Raw genomic sequence first — 17735 nt, 5'->3', positions numbered from 1 at the left:
GTAACTGCTCGATTTTTTCTTTCCATATTGGTTTCTTATTATAACCTAGCTTATTATGTTTTCTAAAAATATTAACATTAACGCACTCATTTTAGTCAATCGCGATTCTTTTTGACTCTGTTTTTTTGTTTGTTTTTGTTTTACACCTTCAGTTGTCGCCATCCGGCTTGAGGAGCGCTGTGTATGCGCGATTACCGGAAGTGGCCTTGAGTGGGACCACTGGTTATGATTTCACTGTGACTATACCGACGTGGTACCGACTGTACCGTCAATTCCATGGCCGCGCAAGCGCAGTAGCGGTATGGTGCAATCTTGGCTCTCGAGGGACTTTATTTCAATGTGGGTTGGTCCTGCCATCTGTTGGGTAAAGTAACAAACAATACAAACGATACTAACAAACAATGCCTCAACCAACACTCAATCCAATAAATAATTAAACTAACATTGATTGAAACTACAACCTCGTAATTTTTGCTTTATTTTGTTTCTAAGAACATTGGGAGCGTTTCAAACAGCTCGGCGTATAGCGCGAATTTCAAAGCCGATCAAAGCAGACGACCAAAAGTTCAAACGGCTGTTGCGAAAAGCTACTTCACTTTACGGAACGTCTACATTCGTCGCTAGCAAAAACAGGTTTATTTTCTACATTCCTTGGTAACGAGATGAACAAGAGTAAGCCGTCGAAGTTGAGCAGAAGGCTCACCATGCAGAAACTACCTATTAATGTTCTTTCTTTGACAAGCAGTGCAAAACGCGTTTGCAGCGACGACGAGAATAAGGAGCCTTCGGTCGGTGGCAGCTCGGGTGCCGCCTGCAACAAGCGAGCGTATTCTGACGACGATGATTCTCCCGTTGAGCCCGGTCAGCAAACTTCTCTTCAGTCGGCAATGGCGGGAGAAATGTCCAAGATTCTCGACAGTTTTGGCAACGACGTTGCCAAATCGCTGCGTGCCAAGAAACGACGACTTTGGCAACACCTGCGTGTAAGTCTAAGTGGCCAAATCAAATCTCTTTCCTATAGTTTTTGCCCATTCTCCTGTCTTGCTTTTCTTGATTCTCTTCCTAAAATTATAAATATTATTGCATACCTTTCTTTTCTTACAACTCCCTCCCCCAAACTTTTTTCTTCTTTGTTCTAAGAACACATTCAATTAATTCACCATAATCTCGTTTCAGACATCAACGAAAAATATCACAAATAAGATGTCGGACTTGGATGAATCCTTGCTAGCCGAACGGCGCAGCGTTGTCGAAGAGTTTGAGAAACAAGTTACCGACATCACCGAACAAATCGAAGACGACATCCAAAAAGTGAAGGAGTCGGAAGAAAAGATTACGGTAACAGATATCCTAGTTTAATCTAATCAGAAATCGGACACTTCTCGAACTTTGACATATTTACCTTCCAGAAAGCTCTTGTGCAATACCAGAAGCAGCACCAGCAGTTCATAGAATGCAGTATCAACAAGTTCAGGTCTTTGAAGTCACTCTGGACTAACTACTTTGACGTAAGCTCTGCAAGCAGCGATGCTTATTCTGGCTATTTTCTACTTTCAAAGCATACTTTTTTGCCAACTCGTGTAAATTCTTTTCAACATTGTTGATAAACAAGTCATGCTTGGAAAAGAAATTTAAATGGGCTCAAAGTGAATTGCAGCTACCATTACAAGTGTGTACAGTCGTCCCCTCTTCTCCCCATCCTAATAGGCAACTAAAAAGATGGATGCCAAGCAGACAGCTCAACAGCAGAAGCTCAACTCGGAAGTCAAGGACGAAATCCTCGGCCTCCAGGAGAAGATTCTCACCGACGCTCAAGAGTATGAGATAGTCAAGATGCGCAGCAACCTGCAGAGCATCCTGATGTAGCGCATTTCCACATTCTCTACAAGTCTAGAGGAAAATCGGACAGTAACATGTTATTCATTTCTGATGCCGCATATAGCCCAACTTTGTTGTTTCGACTTTTTTTGAAGCCGGGTATTACTTTCGGTTGAAAAGACGTTGCAGTGGCATTGCAGGAAAAGCATCGGGCAGTAGGTACCACTGTTGCCAGTGCAACTAACTAAAGGCAAGCGTGCCACCCACTTCTTCGAAGACAATGAATGTGCTAGCAACCTTGCTTGCCTCTTCAATATCTGTACTCGCTGAAATAAAGGAATCAATGTTGTTTTGTGTGTTCGTTATTTGGTGATGAAGATTGTATTCTGAAGGTCATTCGCACTCTGAATGTAGCCAATATTATATTCATTTATATAGAGTGCAACAGAGTTGTCGTAAGCATGCGATCAACGAACGGTTTAGATAATTTTCCTTCTGGAGCTCGAAAAACTTATGGAAGTTACTAGTGTAGTGGAGTCTGCTTACAGACACAGCAGCTTTGGGTAGAATTCGGCATTTGATACTTACATGTAGAAATAAAATGAATGAAAGTCCGAATATTGTGCTCAGGTTAACTGTGTTGCAGAGGGTATCATGCTCACAACATGATAGGCATATTATACATCAAAAAATAAGACTAAGAAAAGAGATCTGTATGCTTTCAACCTCTCTTTCTTTACCGAGCTGAGAATGTTTATTTAGGGTTAAGGCTTTCAACACTCGCTAAGGCCCTCAATCGAGCAGCGGGGAATGGCAAGGTAAATTTGGCAGTCTAGATGCAAAATCATGGCATGGCATCTGTCATGTCCCAGTGAAGGACTGAAGATTAATTTCAACTAACTTGGAAACTTTTGACGAACAGAGCAACTGAAACCTCGGTGACACAGCGTTTTTCTCGCAATAAGCCTTTGTCATACTGCAAACACCTCAACTGGGGTTCAAACCCGCCAAATGGGGATCCGCAGGCCAGTGCTATGCTCTACAGCCGCAGGGGTTGCTGGTGGGAAAGGCACCCTCGGCTCTTGTATCCCCTTGTGTCAGGGTAGTTCAAGCTCCCACCAAAACCAGAGTTGGAATTCAAAACTTCTATCATTCATTCTGGACGTGCATTATACTTTTTTTTTTTCTCAAATCCCACGTTATTAGAGCATTCAATCAACATAAAAGCACATTATACACTGGTACATTCAATATCCCAGAACTGAAAAAACATTCTGAGTAATCTGAAGCGAACCAGCATTTTTTCTTACATTTTATTCTGTCTGTAAAAACAAAAAACATTTCCAAAAAAAAAAAAAATTTATTGTAACGTATTCTAAGCAGAAAAGAAAAAGTTGTTGGCATAAATTAAATATTCAGACTATCAGTTTGCAACAATGTCAGTACAAACACAATGCAACATATTTGTCCGAAGCTAGGCGTGCAATCAGAAGGAACCTGTATCGCACTTGAGCCTTCCAGGTATGTAGACTACGATCGGAGTTTCCGCAGTCCCACGAAAAACCTTTCAGCTACAGCAAAATCGGACACTGCTGGTACATTCCTCTACAGTAGAAGTGTAATGCTATGCAACGAGTCCACCTTTCTGCGAACTGGGCACGTGCTCTTGCATGGACTGCTTCCTTGAAAAAGGTTCAATGTTGAGGCTGTGTTGCAACTCCAGCAGGGGCATCTCCCAGTGCTTCTCGTAGTAAACGCACATTAGGTTTTTTGCATTGTACCCCACATGTAGTGCCCAAGGGAGATGGCTTGAAACATAGTCCCTGCGCTGCCTGGAAAGAAAGTAAAGGTCATGTCACCATTTACAAGCAAACATACTTATCACAGAAATAAAAAAGCTTCAAACCTATAATCACATATTGAAAAACAGTACTTTTATAACTGGCATAGCATAATGGTAGGCATAAGAAGTGGTATACACCAACTCAGGTTTACAAACAAACCGGAGCGCCCCTAGCGGACGCCACCGGCGCCGCGCATGCGCGATGGGGGTGTGGGCAAGAAGATCGCCGTCGCCCATAAACAAACCATTGAAATGCTATGTTATCGGCGTCTGTGTGAGTCCCCCTGCCCTTTTTCACGTTTGAATTGTTGATTCTACGTCTTCCTGAGCAATGTCTGACTACTTGAGCGGCCTCAGCGAAATTAACAAGGCTCGTTACCCCGCAAAACTTCGCGTCAATAATGTGACATGCGGCGATTCATTCCGCGTGGACGCCGCAGAATGTACGCTAAAGCCTCATTCGCATGATGAGATTTCGCTCGCAATTTTCAGTTGCAACGTCGCTCGGGCTGCAAAAGCGTGAACCGCAGCTGAGATGGTTGACATCGATATTGAAAATCTAAAGCAGAATCGGACCATGCGAATCAGGCCTTGCAAGTCGGTGATGGTCACTGGTAACAATGATCAACATCACCTTGTATCTGCTGTTTACATCGAGCCTGCTTACCAACCTTCAAATTTAAGTCTTTTGAGGCGTGCACTTACTTCTTATCGCAAGTACCGGGCCAAGATATGTTCTACGGGCCGGCGTCATCTAAAAGAGCAGACGACAAGCAGACGACAATTCAAGCAATCAGGTGGCTGTTTAAACTTGAAGACGCACTGAACGTGGTCAGCACAACTTGGCAGTTTTCTGGCGTTCATGTTGGAACAAAAGAAATAAATCTGATGACCAGAAGTATCCGTGAATTCAACCCTAAGTGCTTCCCGCCCAAGCAATCGTAGTCCGACGGCGTCTGCTTTTCCCTTTTCACTGCACATACCCATATTCTCGGACGAACCGAGCACGTGAAAACTGACCTTCAAACCTTTCTCGACACTTTTGGCACGGCCCCAGTCGCGGCGTTTTGACGAGAAGGCAAGTTTTTGACTCTTTCCTTTCAAAATAACGCAGGAATACACGTCTACCATGGGGACTTCTGCCCACAGCTCCAGACCGGAAGTGCGACCGACGCGCCACCATCGCGCCGTGACGTAACAGAGATGAGTTTGTGTATAGCCAGGAATTTCTTCTCAGGGCGGCTAGGATCTCTATGACTACAGATGGGGGTGGCTATGGAGCTACTAGGCGTGGAGGCAGTGAAGGGGCGGAGGCAAATGGATTATTCGGAGGGGAGGGTGGAGGATTCAACCCTGAAAACCCCCCCTGCCTATTCCACTGGGCATGAGGGACAGAGTAGTCAACTTGCAACTCAACCCCAGCTTTTGGAAGGTTTAAGTTTTAGAAGAACATCCTACAAGTTGCCTCTAAAAATAAGACAGAGCAGCATACAATTGCAGCAGCACAACCAAGTTGAATGTGCTAATACAAAATTTATGCTCCCTACTATAGTCAGTTACATGTTAAGAAATGTTGGCGAGGGAAAGAAGGCTGGGGAGGAAGAGGCAGACGGAATGCTGGAAAGCAGAGTAGGAAACGTCCTACTCTCTACAGCGTCCTATCTGCTACCTCCTCCCCAGCCTTCCTTTCCCTCAAAAACTTTTCTTAACTTGTAAAATGACTATAGACCAAAATGCAAAAGCAGACTACATTCTAACCAGTGTTTTTTTTTTGTTGTTGTTGTTTTCATATAAGAAAAAAATAAATGAATCAAAAAAGCTTACTGACAAAATATTTAGCCCTCTCACTCAAAGTGTCCCCCCTTGTCATGCCAAAGGAAAAATGATGAGACTGTCTACACAAGAAAAGTCTCAATTCCTACACCCTAAATAGCCCGTCACCAATACTAAACCGCAGCACCTGCATATACAGAAGGCACAAAAGATCCATAAGACGAAGTAAAGCCTCGTTTTCACACCAAACTTAGAGCAAAGGAAACGCTGAATTACTTGGGCCTGAGGCGTACAGCACCGAAAAGGGCGCCGGTGGAGCACATGGGCATCTTGGTGTGAATCGCCTCCACCCATTTGACGGTCACCTCTCCAAGCATGTGTGTGGGCATCTCGAGCAAAGTGTGTATCAGGTCGTGTACCTCGCGGTACCTCTGAGCCACGTATGCGAGCTCGGGGTCATCCACAAACTGCACCGCCAGTCTGGAGTCCGGAGTCACATTCTGTTGGGCGAACAGATGGTAAACAAGCAACTAAAAGCAGCCCACTTGAAGCGAAACACCTAGACGGAGGAAAGATGGGACAGCTCGTTGTGTATGTCTGTTTGGCCCGTCTTTTCTCAGTCCCCGATTTTTTTCGGTATGCATTGTTAGTAAAGGTGCGGCCCTACGTACCAAATGAATTCTAATGTCTAAGATGCTAAGTTTTGCACGTTTAGGTAGGGTCGAGCTTTGGTTGCCCCACTTCCAGCACGAGCTTAATTCCTACCTTTGGTAACAAGCCTCCTGAGCATCGAAAGTGCACACACAGCCCAAGCAAGACAAAAGACATTGAGCGCACGCAGGCAGCTGGGCGAGCCCAAAGAGATGCCCCAACGTTTCCATCCTGTGATGACTATTCGCAACTCCAGCGTGCCGCTCGCCCTCCCGCGGACGAACGGAGAACCAGAGGAGCGGGGACGGCAGCGGCGGCGGCGGCGCAGAAACGGTGGCAAGGACTGCGGGCCTTCATGCGTGAAGCCGTTTTAACGAAAAAGTGAGCGCGTTAAAAAAGGAATTCTCGTGCTCCGCCTCGCAACAGCCTTGCACGAAGAACCGGGATGTCTAATTTCATTAGGGACTTTTCGTGTATCGCATATGCTGCGGATTTCTGGTCTTGTGCATGGCTGCCAGCTCGATCTGTGCTCAACGTGACGGAAGACGCTCCCGCTAATAATGAAGAACTCTATAGTACAGTCTACGGAAAGTCTATTCTTTGCCATAAGTAGGATAAAACTTGTCACGCAACGGAATGTGTCGACCAATACAAATCGAGAATGGGTTCACGTTTTAAGGTCGTTACAAGGAACATGACCATTTATTCCAAGCACTTTAATAATACAGAATACCCGTACTTGCTTTCAGGTAATTACAAAGCAAATAAAAAAAATGCTCGAAACATTTCAAGCGCGTCTGTGTTAGCCAGGCGTTCGTGACAAGAGCTTAGAACGCGCAGTTTTGGCCAGAGGGACCGCAATATTTTCAAATAACACGGTACAAAAATGTACAGTATTTTAAAATATTTTTTTTTTTGTTAGAGCAATAAATGAAACCTCTAAACACGCCGATTATATTAATAGGCAGCTTTTGCATAGCGTACGACACCCCTAAACTTCAGTTGGATGTACAGCGCACTGACGTTCAACTGGCGCCCCCAACTTTCACGAGCGGCTTGATAACCGAGTTGTGCAACTTATTAAAATAGCTTAAATAAGTGTAAATGACTGTAAAAAAAAAGTAGTCAGGTTTTTTTTAATTTTACTGCAAAACCTCGGTTTTTTTGTTTTTTTTGGTACTCTTTGATGCGTACTTTAGCTGTTTAATATCTTATTACGCCGTCATCAAGCCTCTCGTGAAAGTTGGGGCCGTCAGTTTGACGTCAGTGGGTTGAACGGCGAACTGAAGTTTTGGAGTGTCGTATATGTGACAAGAGGTGTAAGAACTACAACATTTCTTTTTTCTAGAGTGAAAAGCACGGCAACGCTCCTGGCGCGCACTGAAAATTGTGCTTCAAAGGCGGAGCACGAGCTTCCGTTTGTAGTGCTACACCGAACGGTAGCCTGCGATAACAAACTTTCTATCAATAACCATAGAGCAGTTTAATTACATGTTGCAATACACTAGAACCGAGACAGTGAGCAGCGAGTTGTGAGGCTGTAACGCGAAGACACCAATACTGTGAGCGGTGCTCTTCCGAAGCTTGACGGTCACCGTTCGTGACTCTCTTTTTAGAGCACTAATGGCCAGGCAAAGCGCAAGCATATCTTCATCACCCTCAAAAATATTCTGCCACACACAGTAACGTGACCGGTGTCTAGAACACGCACGCTCACCACAAAGCTGCGCAATTTGAGGTTTCTGCAACTTCTAAATAGCAGCCTGCTCGTGTTCCTAACGTGCATCAGCATCTCCATCACCTGTAATATGATCCCTCCCCAACCACTTAGCATTTGTAGACAAATAAATCATTTTAAGAGCGCTGAACAGCGTCAGCGAGCAGGTACACGGGATATCCTGGAGAATCTATCCCCGTCTCTTCCGCCATCTTGGAACTACCACCCCGCCACCTATAGGGCGTTGGAGTTGCGAATAGGAAGCTAAAGAGGGCGCACTCACATTGTCTGCGAGGAAACGGTAGTAAGCATGACCAAAAGTTTCTTTGGGAAGCTGCCTCAGGTAGTCCAAGTCAAGCATAGAAGTGTTGATCCTTGGTCGATCCCTGTAAGGGAGAATAAGCTCAAACCCGTTCCAAACGGCGCACGCATACAATGAAAAAGGGGTTAGATGCGGTGATACTGTTGAACTGTCTAACCTCAATATCTGTCTACCTTCCGGATCATTCGACATGATTCTATGCAGCTCGCGAAACGCGAGGGACCCAGTTGTCTCTCCGAACACTGCCACCATGTCTGCAAGACAAGAGCAAAGATATAGAATCACAAATCTCTAATGCCAATTTTTGTTGTTGTTGTTCTTGTTCTCGAGTTACACTTACCATCTCTGAAAGGATCTGTGATTGCTGCAAGAGCGGACCCGACAGATATCAGGACCTTCTGTGCAAGCGTTGTTGGTATGTGGCCAGGATAAAGCGGAGCCTTCGGGATGTCTTCGTGGACTCGAACATCGCCATCGTGCTCTTCGTACGTGTAACAAAAATTCGGACCGACACAGTTAGTGTCAATAAAACGATAACATTCAGACCGACACGGTTCATCTCAATAAAAACGAATGGCTGTATCATATGTTCCCGGTGGAGAATCCGGAGAAGTATTATACATAGTAGTCTCGAGAGTGTAATGAAACTCACCAGTCTCCTCCTTGCTGCTTGCAATGCCTGTGTGAACGGTGCTGCGAGACACAGAAGCAAAAATGTTGCGCTTGGTTAGCCTGCTAACCCAGCGAGACAAAATTGGAACAGAAAACCCCATGCTCCTCAAGTCATAAACAACGCCATGCTAGTTCACTTTAGCCATGCTGCGCAGAGTCACTGGAGTCACTGCAACGTTGCTTCGAAAGAGTAGAGTACGGGATTTCAATCTTTCGATCTGGCACGGAAAACGGGAAGCCGGAATGGGCAGTGCTAATCACGTGATCTGCTTTTCCATCAACTCCGTCGCACGGTCGCGCGTAGCGTTGGTCGCATGAACCGCCCGACCTAACGTTGAATCAAAAAGCGATTAAACGATAAATATACTAGTAGAAGGTTTCAGCAATTAGCGTCTCCAGACTTTAATCCAACGGAGCATTCTTCGACAGAGCTCGGGGAAAGGCAGTGACTTTTTTTCTATTCCACGTCCACTTTCAAAATAATTTTGAATAATTATTTTGACATTTCTGACGCCATTTCTTGAAAACATGAAAATGTTTTCAAAAAGCTACTATATTGCCGAAAATAATCCCTGGAGAAGGGGAACGAGAGGGACAATATTGCACTATTTTGACTTTTTTTTTTTTTTTTTTTCGAAAATGACGTTGCAAACGTTGAACTACTCTTCAAACCTGAGGGGTGCGTTGGGCGCGTCTTATGTACGAATCGATTTACTCAAAATTGTGGCTGGCGGTACAAGGGTTGCCGCAAAGGATATGAAATGTCAATAACAAAAACCGAGCTCCAGATAGAGCGGGATATAACAAATAAACTGAACATAAATCTTATTGTGGCCCGGAAGCTTAGATACTAGAGCTGGAAGGTCTTTCAGCACACTGATAAGATAGAGGTGTCGACTTTCGCAGTTTTCGTTCCAAGATAATTTCTCCATCGGGATTCCCGCACACTTCATACCCAGGGTGCAACTGAAACAGTACCACCATGGAAGGTTGGAGTAATGACGACCTACAAGTGTGCGTGGAAAAGGTGAGTAGCGTCTGATCACAGATAACTGCTATGCTCCGTTTCAATGGACCGCAGACGCTAGGATCCATCGCAGCCAATCCAATGCCGTGCGAGCATCACGTGACCTTCTGGAGAGCACCAAAAGGGCGCGTGGTCTCATAATATATCCGCAACACTAGATTGGTCCTGTATGGCTCGTAGCTGTCGTAGCGTCCACAGAATGATGATGATGATGATGATGATGATGATAATAATAATAATAGTAATAATAATAATAATGTTACATGAGCAAGCAAGCGTCTATGCAGCCGATGCAGCCCAAAGGTCACTGAGGTCAGAGGCTCCGGGGCGGCGGCGGCGGGGGCGGCGGCGGCGGGGGCGGCGGGGGGGGGGGGGGGGGGGGGGGGGGGGCAGTCGCTCCCACAGGTTTTAAGCCAGTCGGTGTGGCATGTCCCCCCACTCGAAGCTGTTCTCACTGCCCCCACAAATCTTTTCCCCTCCCACCACCACATATATATATAAATATATATATATATATACAGGGTGATTCAAGGAGAGGCCTGGCTCTTTAAATCAACCGCAAAATTCGGTTTCTTAAAGGGGTGGGTGCAACCATTTCCGGACTTCAGTCAAAGATTTCTGGAAGTTACCCTCTGACACTTCTGAAGTGAAGGACAGAAAACTGATTTCGCCTGCATGTCCTAGCTGTTGCGTAAAAAAAAGATAAATATTGGCATTTCGGGCACCCCTTGACTCACTCCCAGCCTTCAGGGTCACACCTGGTCCCCGTCCTAGTGACGTCATTCGGAGTGCCGTGTAGGTACCCGTGTGCTATCTCGGAGGACACTTCCTCTCCCTCTCTCTGCTGACATCAGCGGGCGTTATGCTGCAGCTTAGAGCCGAGCGAGGTCACATAGTCTTTTCGCCGTAGTTCTTTCGGCTGCCACTTGGGGCATGCACGTGGGGGAAAAAGCTGGACTTTTGCTTTGCAATTATGCAGCGGAATCGCAACATTTTTAATGAAGGAGGTGTTTTCTTTATCCTCCGGGACACGATAAACAACGTAAATTAATGACGGGATGCAAATTCTTTGAATCATAAAATCGTTGCACCGCCCCTTTTACCTATCGCGCTACGACTTCGTGCAGCGTTGCCCACAGATGGTGCATTTTTTTTTTTGTAAAATTTGCAAAGAGCGAACTTACTTGAGGAAAAAGTAAAGAAAGAAAAAGGCTTAGCTCCTATGGAAACGTAGCGACGCCACCGGTCTTCAAACAATGCGGCGCCGTTTCGCACGGGAGGCAAGAGATGGCGCAACGAACGCCGCCAACGTAAAGCATTGGATAAATTTTCGCCAACGAACGAGCATACGGCGTTGAGAGCCGGCGTCTTTAGCAGACAATCTTTTCGACTCAAATGCGGCGCGCGTTCCGCAGGCGGCGACAGTTGCAGTAACAAAAACAGGCGCGGTAACAACAAGGAACTGCAGTTACTTGTCTGTTAAAGACACCGGCTCTCGGCGTCGTATGCTCGTTCGTTGGCGGCAGTTGGCGTCGCGACCGCTTGCGCCATCTCTTGTCTCCCATGCAAAACGGCGCCGTGTTATTTGAAGACCGGTGGCTTCGCTGTGTTTCCATAGCACCTAAGCCTTTTTCTTTCTTTACTTTTTCCTAAAATAAGTTCGCTCTTTGCAAATTTTACAAAAAAAATGCACCATCTGTGGGCAACGCTGCACAAAGTCGTAGTGGTCGATTTAAAGAGCCTGGCCTCTCCTTGAATCACCCTGTATATATATGGAGAGAGAGGGAGAGGGGTGAACTACATGGTGTGACATGAGCCCTCAGGCGTCGCCCCCACAGATCAGATATACCTCCCGAGCCCCTGGCAAGGGGCATCTAGTGTCGTCCCCAATAACTCTTATCCCAAAACTGGAAAATAAAATGGTTAACATGCGTTATTGCAGTTTCAAGCAAATGGACTGGCATCACTCCCAGATTTCCTCTCACCAAAAGAAGTGCAAGACTTAAAAGATGAATGCACTAAAATGATCATGGAACTCCCTGCGGATGAAAAGCAAACTATATTTTCAACAACTAGCGACCAGGTAAAAGAAAGCCTATATTTAAATGTGATGTTCCCAATATGGTGCAATTTTATATAGGGACGGGATGAGTACTTCCTCACATCTGGAGACAAGATAAGATACTTTTATGAAGAAGATGCTTTCGATGAACAAGGCAAGACTGTTGTGTGACCTGAAGTGTCCGCACTGACAAAGTTCACTTTCCATGCAGGAAACATGGTCGTCAACAAGCTTCGAAGTCTTAACAAGATTGGACATGGTAGTACTTCTGATGTCCTTTCAGTGTAGTGTACCACATTTTCCGGGCAAAAAGCCGCTAAGCATTTTTTACAGCTCCAGCTTTGTTCATTACAGCACTCCATTGGCTAAATCCCATCTTCAAGAGTGTGTCATTCAGTGAAAAAGTTAAGGTAAGGCAGAAATGCTTTCGCTACAGGTTGAAGAGAGTTGAAAAGTAATTTTTTAATTGCAGCAATTAGTGAAAGAAGTTGGATTCAAGGACCCCGCCATTGTTCAAAGCATGTACATCTTCAAGGTGGGTCAAGGTATTTGTAATTAGAACAAATCTCACCTGGTACCAGATGCATAAATTTTTTTTTTGATGTGATAACACTGAAGACCTCTCAGTCCCAAGTACTGCAAGAAAGGAAAAACCTATGCAGAGAGCAAGTTGCCCACTTCTTGTGCAGGGGGTTGCAGTGATGCTAGAACAATGCAGAGTTTTGATTGGTTTTGATTGGGAGGATAGTGCGTAGACCTCGATGCTAAACGCCCTCAAATCTACCTTTTTTTTTTTTAATTTAGTTTTTAAGAGCTCGGCGTTTTGACGTCTCCGCGACCCCCACGCAAGAAGCAGACAAACTTGGGCTCCATGTACTGATTTATACGTCACATCAGTATTCAAGTTTGGTGTCACCTTCACAATCCAGCGACAAAAATGTTTTAAAAATCAAACACATTACAAACTAGGGTGCCTGGATGTCCAACTGTGCCAGGGTGGAGACTTTGTTTGTTCAATGGAGTGCTGCCAATGCATGCCTAACCAGACACACACATTTTGAACGGTGAAACGGCATTGAAGCACTTGTCAGCTATATGCTTGCACCAAGACACACCATAGTACATGCACTTTGCAAGAACAGAGAAAGAGTTGGTCAGTAAAACAACCCAATATCGTCGCTCTACTATTTAAAATGTTATCTGACAATGGTCTTAATCACATTGAGTTATGGTATACCTGGCACCGAAACAGTAATGTCCGACCACCGAATCCACTATGTGTACTTTGTTTCAGAACCCGGGCATCGGCGGAGAAGGTAAGGTGCCAAAGACAGGAAAGATCCTCTCCCTCTGCATCTGGTAACAATACAATGATTGCAGTGACGCCTCACCAAGATGCTACCTTCCTTTACACGGAGCCCAACAAGCTCATCGGGCTCTGGTTTCCGCTCGAAGACGCTACTCTGGAGAATGGGTGCTTGTGGTACATCCCTGGCTCCCATAAGACCAGTAAGGAGCCCTGCTTTGACAGTGATCAACGTTATTAGATCGAGTCGCTTATGGAACTTTTAACAGAGAAGTGACCCCCTCCCCCTCCCCGCAAAGGTCACCATCCGTCGTTCGAAGCACTATCCAGAGGCTGCGATTCAAAACTAAATTCTTCAGAAACGCTACGGTGAAGTGCCATCGAGACGCTGTGCTTTATAACCTGTATTCTGTAGAATAAACTGTAGTTACCATAGCAGCGATCCCCAAAACGATGGCACATTGAATGGCGGGAGGTGAATCTTTGGGCAAGAAGGGCGTGGGGGTTACTGCTCATGAAAGCAGACGCGTCTATGGGCAGTTCCATAACCGAGTTGGTCTAGTAACATTTACAGTAATCTATTTCCTCTTGTACAGACCCCTTGGAGGGCCACACACTGCTTACGACGTACTGTTTGTCTCGTTTAGGAAGGATAGCCAGAAGGTTCATCCGCAATCCTGATCCGGATGGCCCACTCACAAAATTTGTCGAGCTTGGAAGCAGCAATTACACCGGCGAGACTTTTGTGCCTGTCCCAGTGGGGAGAGGTATGCATGCCAAGATGTCCGACATCACTTACAGTCATTGTCAGCTCCTGATATAGAGATCTTGGAGGAGATCTTTGAAGATGGGAACAATGAATCTAAACAGCATTTGCCGAGTTTGCAAGTATAGCAATGAATCAGCACATGATCTCGAACTTGCTTTACCTTTTTCAGTATGAAATTATTATGCGCAACAAAGGGAAACCAACGTGCTGTCATCGGGTTGTAATATTCATTCAAATAAGTTTGTCTGACTTCTTTCAGACTCTAATGATAAAGTATCGCCGAGTAGGCTTTTAGATTCAAAACTTTTTCAGAAATTCATCCAAGTTCCACTTCGCCTCAGTCCCCTTTGTGATATAAGGCACCAATATATTCTTTCTTATTTTTATACTAACCTCTGACTCAAACAAGCAAGCAGCTGCTTTCTGTGGTGCTTGATTGCTGCTGTGCACCAGCTGCCAAACTACCCTCAAAGGCAGTGCACCCATCCTACACAATCAAATCAAAAGAAACAAATGCCTGAAATTCCTAAACTCTGCGAGACTTCAGCTTTAGAGGTAAAACACTAAAGCATCTTCCTTGATTTCCAAAGGTTCCCCCTTGTCCCATCAATCCCAACAGCTGTGGTTAGAAGGGGCTTAATTCCTTATGAAGCTAACAAATCGAGCAGCCCGGAACAAGGACCTGCACATATTCCTCTTGCAGTTGAATCCACCAAGCTTTTGAGGTGTCCAATGAAGCTGTAAGAATAGCATGTAAGGGGTAGATATAGCAACGAACCTGTTCTTAACACTGCAGGCGCTGTCTTCTTGACCCATCAAACTGCTATCACAAGTGAGAGAAGAAGCATAGCTCACATTGACTTCTAACACAGCTGTGACACTGCAGGTTCATGCGTGGTCATCCATGGCAATGTTGTGCACAAGAGCGAGAAGAACACATCGCTCTTCCCGAGACCTGCGTACACATTTCACATCATTGACAGGGACCAGTCAGTCTACAGTCCCCAGAACTGGTAAGCACAAAACAGATGCAAGGAGTGATGCAACTGAAGCATCACTAATTTTCTCTAACCTGGCCACCACAATTTCAGGTTGCAACCGACTGAAGAGCTTCCTTTCCCATCACTGTACGAGAACTCCTAAGGCAAGGAAACAAACCACTGGTCTCGTCAGAGCTCATACAGTGAAGGCCATTCCATCGTTCGATGCTGACCGCCAAAGTAGCGAAACTCATGAAACCTTTGTTTCCACACAAAGCAAGCCTATATAGAGCAGATCACACAAAGCACCAACAGGAATAAGCAGAATGTACAAAAGTTTTAACAGGGTAAGGTGCAGCCGTACGTGAAGAAGGCCTTATGAAGTGCATTTACCATGCTAAGTGATATCTACCATGTTATATGGACGCTGAAATAAAAAAACATAAAACAAAAATCTTTCTCATTTAAGACCTGAACCCAATAGCATGTGAAAACATGCTATGCTTAATGGGTGCGAAGTTCCTACTCACTTAAAAACAGTGGTATGAATGCATGTTAGTTCTTTCAGCAGCACAGTTCCCTTGCAGACTTACGTGCAAGTTCTTATGTCTGATATGCACTCCAGCCTATGTGCTAGAGTGCTTTCATAGGACATGGTTGTATGATACAAGCTGAAAAACATACCACACTGGTAACTCCCTTGGACTAGTCCGTGTCATAGTGTGGAAAGCATTGGCACAACAAATTTCCTTTGTTTTCATTGTGTGGGTTGAGTGAACCAAGAGTATGCAAGGCGGGCATTGGCACAGCTAATACCATCGTACCAACATTGACAGTTGGTGGCAAGCAGTGTTGGGTAAAGTACATCTAAAAGGTACTTCAAGTAAAGTGCTATAAATACAGTGTACTTTCACAGTAAAGTACAAGTATTTTAACACAAGCTCTTGTGATGCCCTTTCATTCCCCTATAAGTAATTTTTTAACTGGTATGCATTGCCCAGGGCCCAGGGGTAATCAGGGGTGCATGGCCTATTTTCAAAAACAGCGGCGAATATTTGATAAAATCAAGTTTCTCGTCGTAAGTCTTCAAGAGCTTCAAGAGTGGCCACAGAGTAGTTATTTTCAGGAATGGAGCCAAATTCAGAAGTCCTTCTTCTGAATTTGGCACCCCTTGCATTGGATTGTTGTACTCGAGGGGGCTAAATGTACTAGGAGAGAGCATGACGTCAGCCCTGTAGCTTCCGCAAGCAATCCTCTCACACAGGAGTGTCCTCTCCTTAATGCAAAAAACAGTGAGTGTGCAAGGGCGCTGGTGATAATTAATTATAATGTGACACCCGAGAGTGGGGTGCAAAAAGATTAAGGAACTTTCAAATAGAAGGAAAAGACAAAAGAGAATGTCTCAAAACATTGTGACGTTCTCCTCTGTTGTCCTTTACTTCGACTTGAAAATTTACTTTTTCCGTACCACAGTCTCAGGTGCTACATTATGAATAATTCTGCTCTCCTAATATTTTAAACCTCCTCGCTTGCACTGACCGACCGAGAAGTAGCGAGAGTTCAGGAAGCTACGGGAAAGCCGCTACCAGAACAAATGGAGCAATGCGTCGTCTGCTCACGCTTCTGGCAAGAGTAAAATATCCCTCCCAGTTTTTCTTCGAAGTTGACAAAGCATCATTTCGTGATACAAATTTAACAAAACCAAATTTGGGGAATGTACTCTGAAGTCGAGAATTGTACCTTCCTCGGAAAGTACCAGAAAAAAATAATTTAAGTAAAGTACAAGTACATACTCAGAGAATGTACTTCAAGCAAAGTACAAGTTTCCTAAACCTACTTAAAGGGAAGCTACGGAGCTTCTTGGAAAAAATGAGTTAGAAGTGAATTCTAGTGTATTTTTACCCCGTGAACTCGAATACCCAAAACATTTGCTGCGTAATTATTGTTAAACGCGAGAAAAACGCGAAAGACAGTCGCTGTACGTGACGTCATCGACGGATATTTTGACTGCCCAAGGCTAGGGAGGCGGGGCTTCAGTCCTATTTTGAAATTGATTGTATGGCTCTCCGGCGTGTCGCATTGAAATATAATTTTGATATCTGTTATTCTAAAGGCCAAATTAACGTAATTCAAGCTTTTTTTTTTCTCAAATGTAGAAGTGCCCCATCTTCCCTTTAAAGTAGTATTTTAAGTACAATGTACTTAAAGTACTTCCCAACACTGGTGGCAAGCAATCTCAATTGGATGATGCCCAAAAAAACCACGCAAGGTAAACAAGAGTTGCCATCATGACACAAGCTGCCTGGTGGACGACGGCAACAGTGCCGGCACCCGTGAAGTAACAACTTTTTGTCACATCGCACTGTACAATGCAGCATGTTGTCCAGAAGAAAGCTGATGGTTCTGTCTGTTGGCGATATATTTAGTGTGGTTGCTATACACTGCTCGATCTGCCCTCTATGTCAAAAAAGAAGACGAGAATAAAGTTCCCCCGTGTTCATACGCGGTAGTCGAGAAGACGTCAGAAAGAGTTTTCAATGTACTGGTATGCTAATTCGACGGCAAAAAGGGGGAGAGACAATGAGTACAGCATTTTGATCTCCCCCACCACTAAGGTGACAATGCTTTTGTGGCAATACAAGCACACATATTGGCAACTCCTATGAAATTGATGGCACCTAGTGGCTAGAACAGAAAGCTTCCGTGGCACATTTGCTTGCCAGCTTTTTCGAGCTAATCAGATTTTCACAGCCCTTGGCAGTCTAAAGTCGAAGCCGTGAAAGTAGGTTCAAAAA

At 44.8% G+C, this 17735-nt stretch overlaps 3 protein-coding genes across 4 annotated transcripts; 2 read left to right on the top strand and 1 right to left on the bottom strand.

Annotated features, from left to right (window-relative positions):
• The first annotated feature begins 517 nt into the window (after positions 1-517).
• LOC115320770 lies at positions 518-2166 on the top strand. The gene is made up of 4 exons (XM_029980919.4): positions 518-983; positions 1177-1338; positions 1410-1508; positions 1708-2166. The coding sequence occupies exons 1-4, from the start codon at positions 663-665 to the stop codon at positions 1864-1866; spliced, it is 741 nt and encodes a 246-aa protein (XP_029836779.3). The 5' UTR covers positions 518-662; the 3' UTR covers positions 1867-2166.
• A 947-nt stretch (positions 2167-3113) lies between these two features.
• Positions 3114-9043, bottom strand: LOC8042657 (ubiquinone biosynthesis protein COQ4 homolog, mitochondrial). The gene is made up of 6 exons (XM_029990907.4): positions 8777-9043; positions 8465-8605; positions 8282-8378; positions 8086-8188; positions 5711-5934; positions 3114-3650 (listed from the first exon to the last, which is right to left on the bottom strand). Exons 1-6 carry the CDS (start codon positions 8895-8897, stop codon positions 3443-3445), a joined length of 894 nt encoding a protein of 297 aa, XP_029846767.3. The 5' UTR covers positions 8898-9043; the 3' UTR covers positions 3114-3442.
• A 382-nt stretch (positions 9044-9425) lies between these two features.
• On the top strand, positions 9426-15394 carry LOC115308177 (phytanoyl-CoA dioxygenase domain-containing protein 1). 2 transcript variants are annotated; one of them, XM_029980911.4, is made up of 11 exons: positions 9426-9823; positions 11766-11906; positions 11964-12039; positions 12097-12144; positions 12240-12295; positions 12358-12420; positions 13180-13201; positions 13266-13394; positions 13839-13958; positions 14847-14973; positions 15052-15394. In XM_029980911.4, the coding sequence occupies exons 1-11, from the start codon at positions 9779-9781 to the stop codon at positions 15101-15103; spliced, it is 879 nt and encodes a 292-aa protein (XP_029836771.3). In that variant the 5' UTR covers positions 9426-9778; the 3' UTR covers positions 15104-15394. The 2 variants fall into 2 exon arrangements, with proteins under 2 accessions (XP_029836771.3, XP_029836770.3); XM_029980910.3 differs by having other exon boundaries at positions 9505-9823; positions 12219-12295.
• Positions 15395-17735: the final 2341 nt, after the last annotated feature.

This window comes from Ixodes scapularis, unplaced genomic scaffold (genome assembly GCF_016920785.2).
Source record: "Ixodes scapularis isolate PalLabHiFi unplaced genomic scaffold, ASM1692078v2 PGA_scaffold3__209_contigs__length_174095766, whole genome shotgun sequence".
In the NCBI taxonomy this organism is placed as follows: Eukaryota; Metazoa; Arthropoda; class Arachnida; order Ixodida; family Ixodidae; genus Ixodes; species Ixodes scapularis.
This window is presented reverse-complemented; position numbering and strand designations above follow the sequence as displayed.

Bases quoted from the DNA above. Each gene is read 5' to 3' on its own strand.
- LOC115320770 (XM_029980919.4), top strand. From the start codon at position 663: ATGAACAAGAGTAAGCCGTCGAAGTTGAGCAGAAGGCTCACCATGCAG. The intron at 1,339-1,409 runs GTAACAGATATC...TTTACCTTCCAG, and splicing joins AGTCGGAAGAAAAGATTACG to AAAGCTCTTGTGCAATACCA. The intron at 1,509-1,707 runs GTAAGCTCTGCA...CCATCCTAATAG, and splicing joins TCTGGACTAACTACTTTGAC to GCAACTAAAAAGATGGATGC.
- LOC8042657 (XM_029990907.4), bottom strand. From the start codon at position 8,897: ATGGGGTTTTCTGTTCCAATTTTGTCTCGCTGGGTTAGCAGGCTAACC. The intron at 8,189-8,281 runs GTTAGACAGTTC...TCTCCCTTACAG, and splicing joins GAAGGTAGACAGATATTGAG to GGATCGACCAAGGATCAACA. The intron at 5,935-8,085 runs GTGAGTGCGCCC...TTCGCCCAACAG, and splicing joins ACCGTTTCCTCGCAGACAAT to AATGTGACTCCGGACTCCAG.
- LOC115308177 (XM_029980910.3), top strand. From the start codon at position 9,779: ATGGAAGGTTGGAGTAATGACGACCTACAAGTGTGCGTGGAAAAG. The intron at 12,040-12,096 runs GCAAGACTGTTG...CTTTCCATGCAG, and splicing joins AGATGCTTTCGATGAACAAG to GAAACATGGTCGTCAACAAG. The intron at 12,296-12,357 runs GTAAGGCAGAAA...TTTTAATTGCAG, and splicing joins CATTCAGTGAAAAAGTTAAG to CAATTAGTGAAAGAAGTTGG.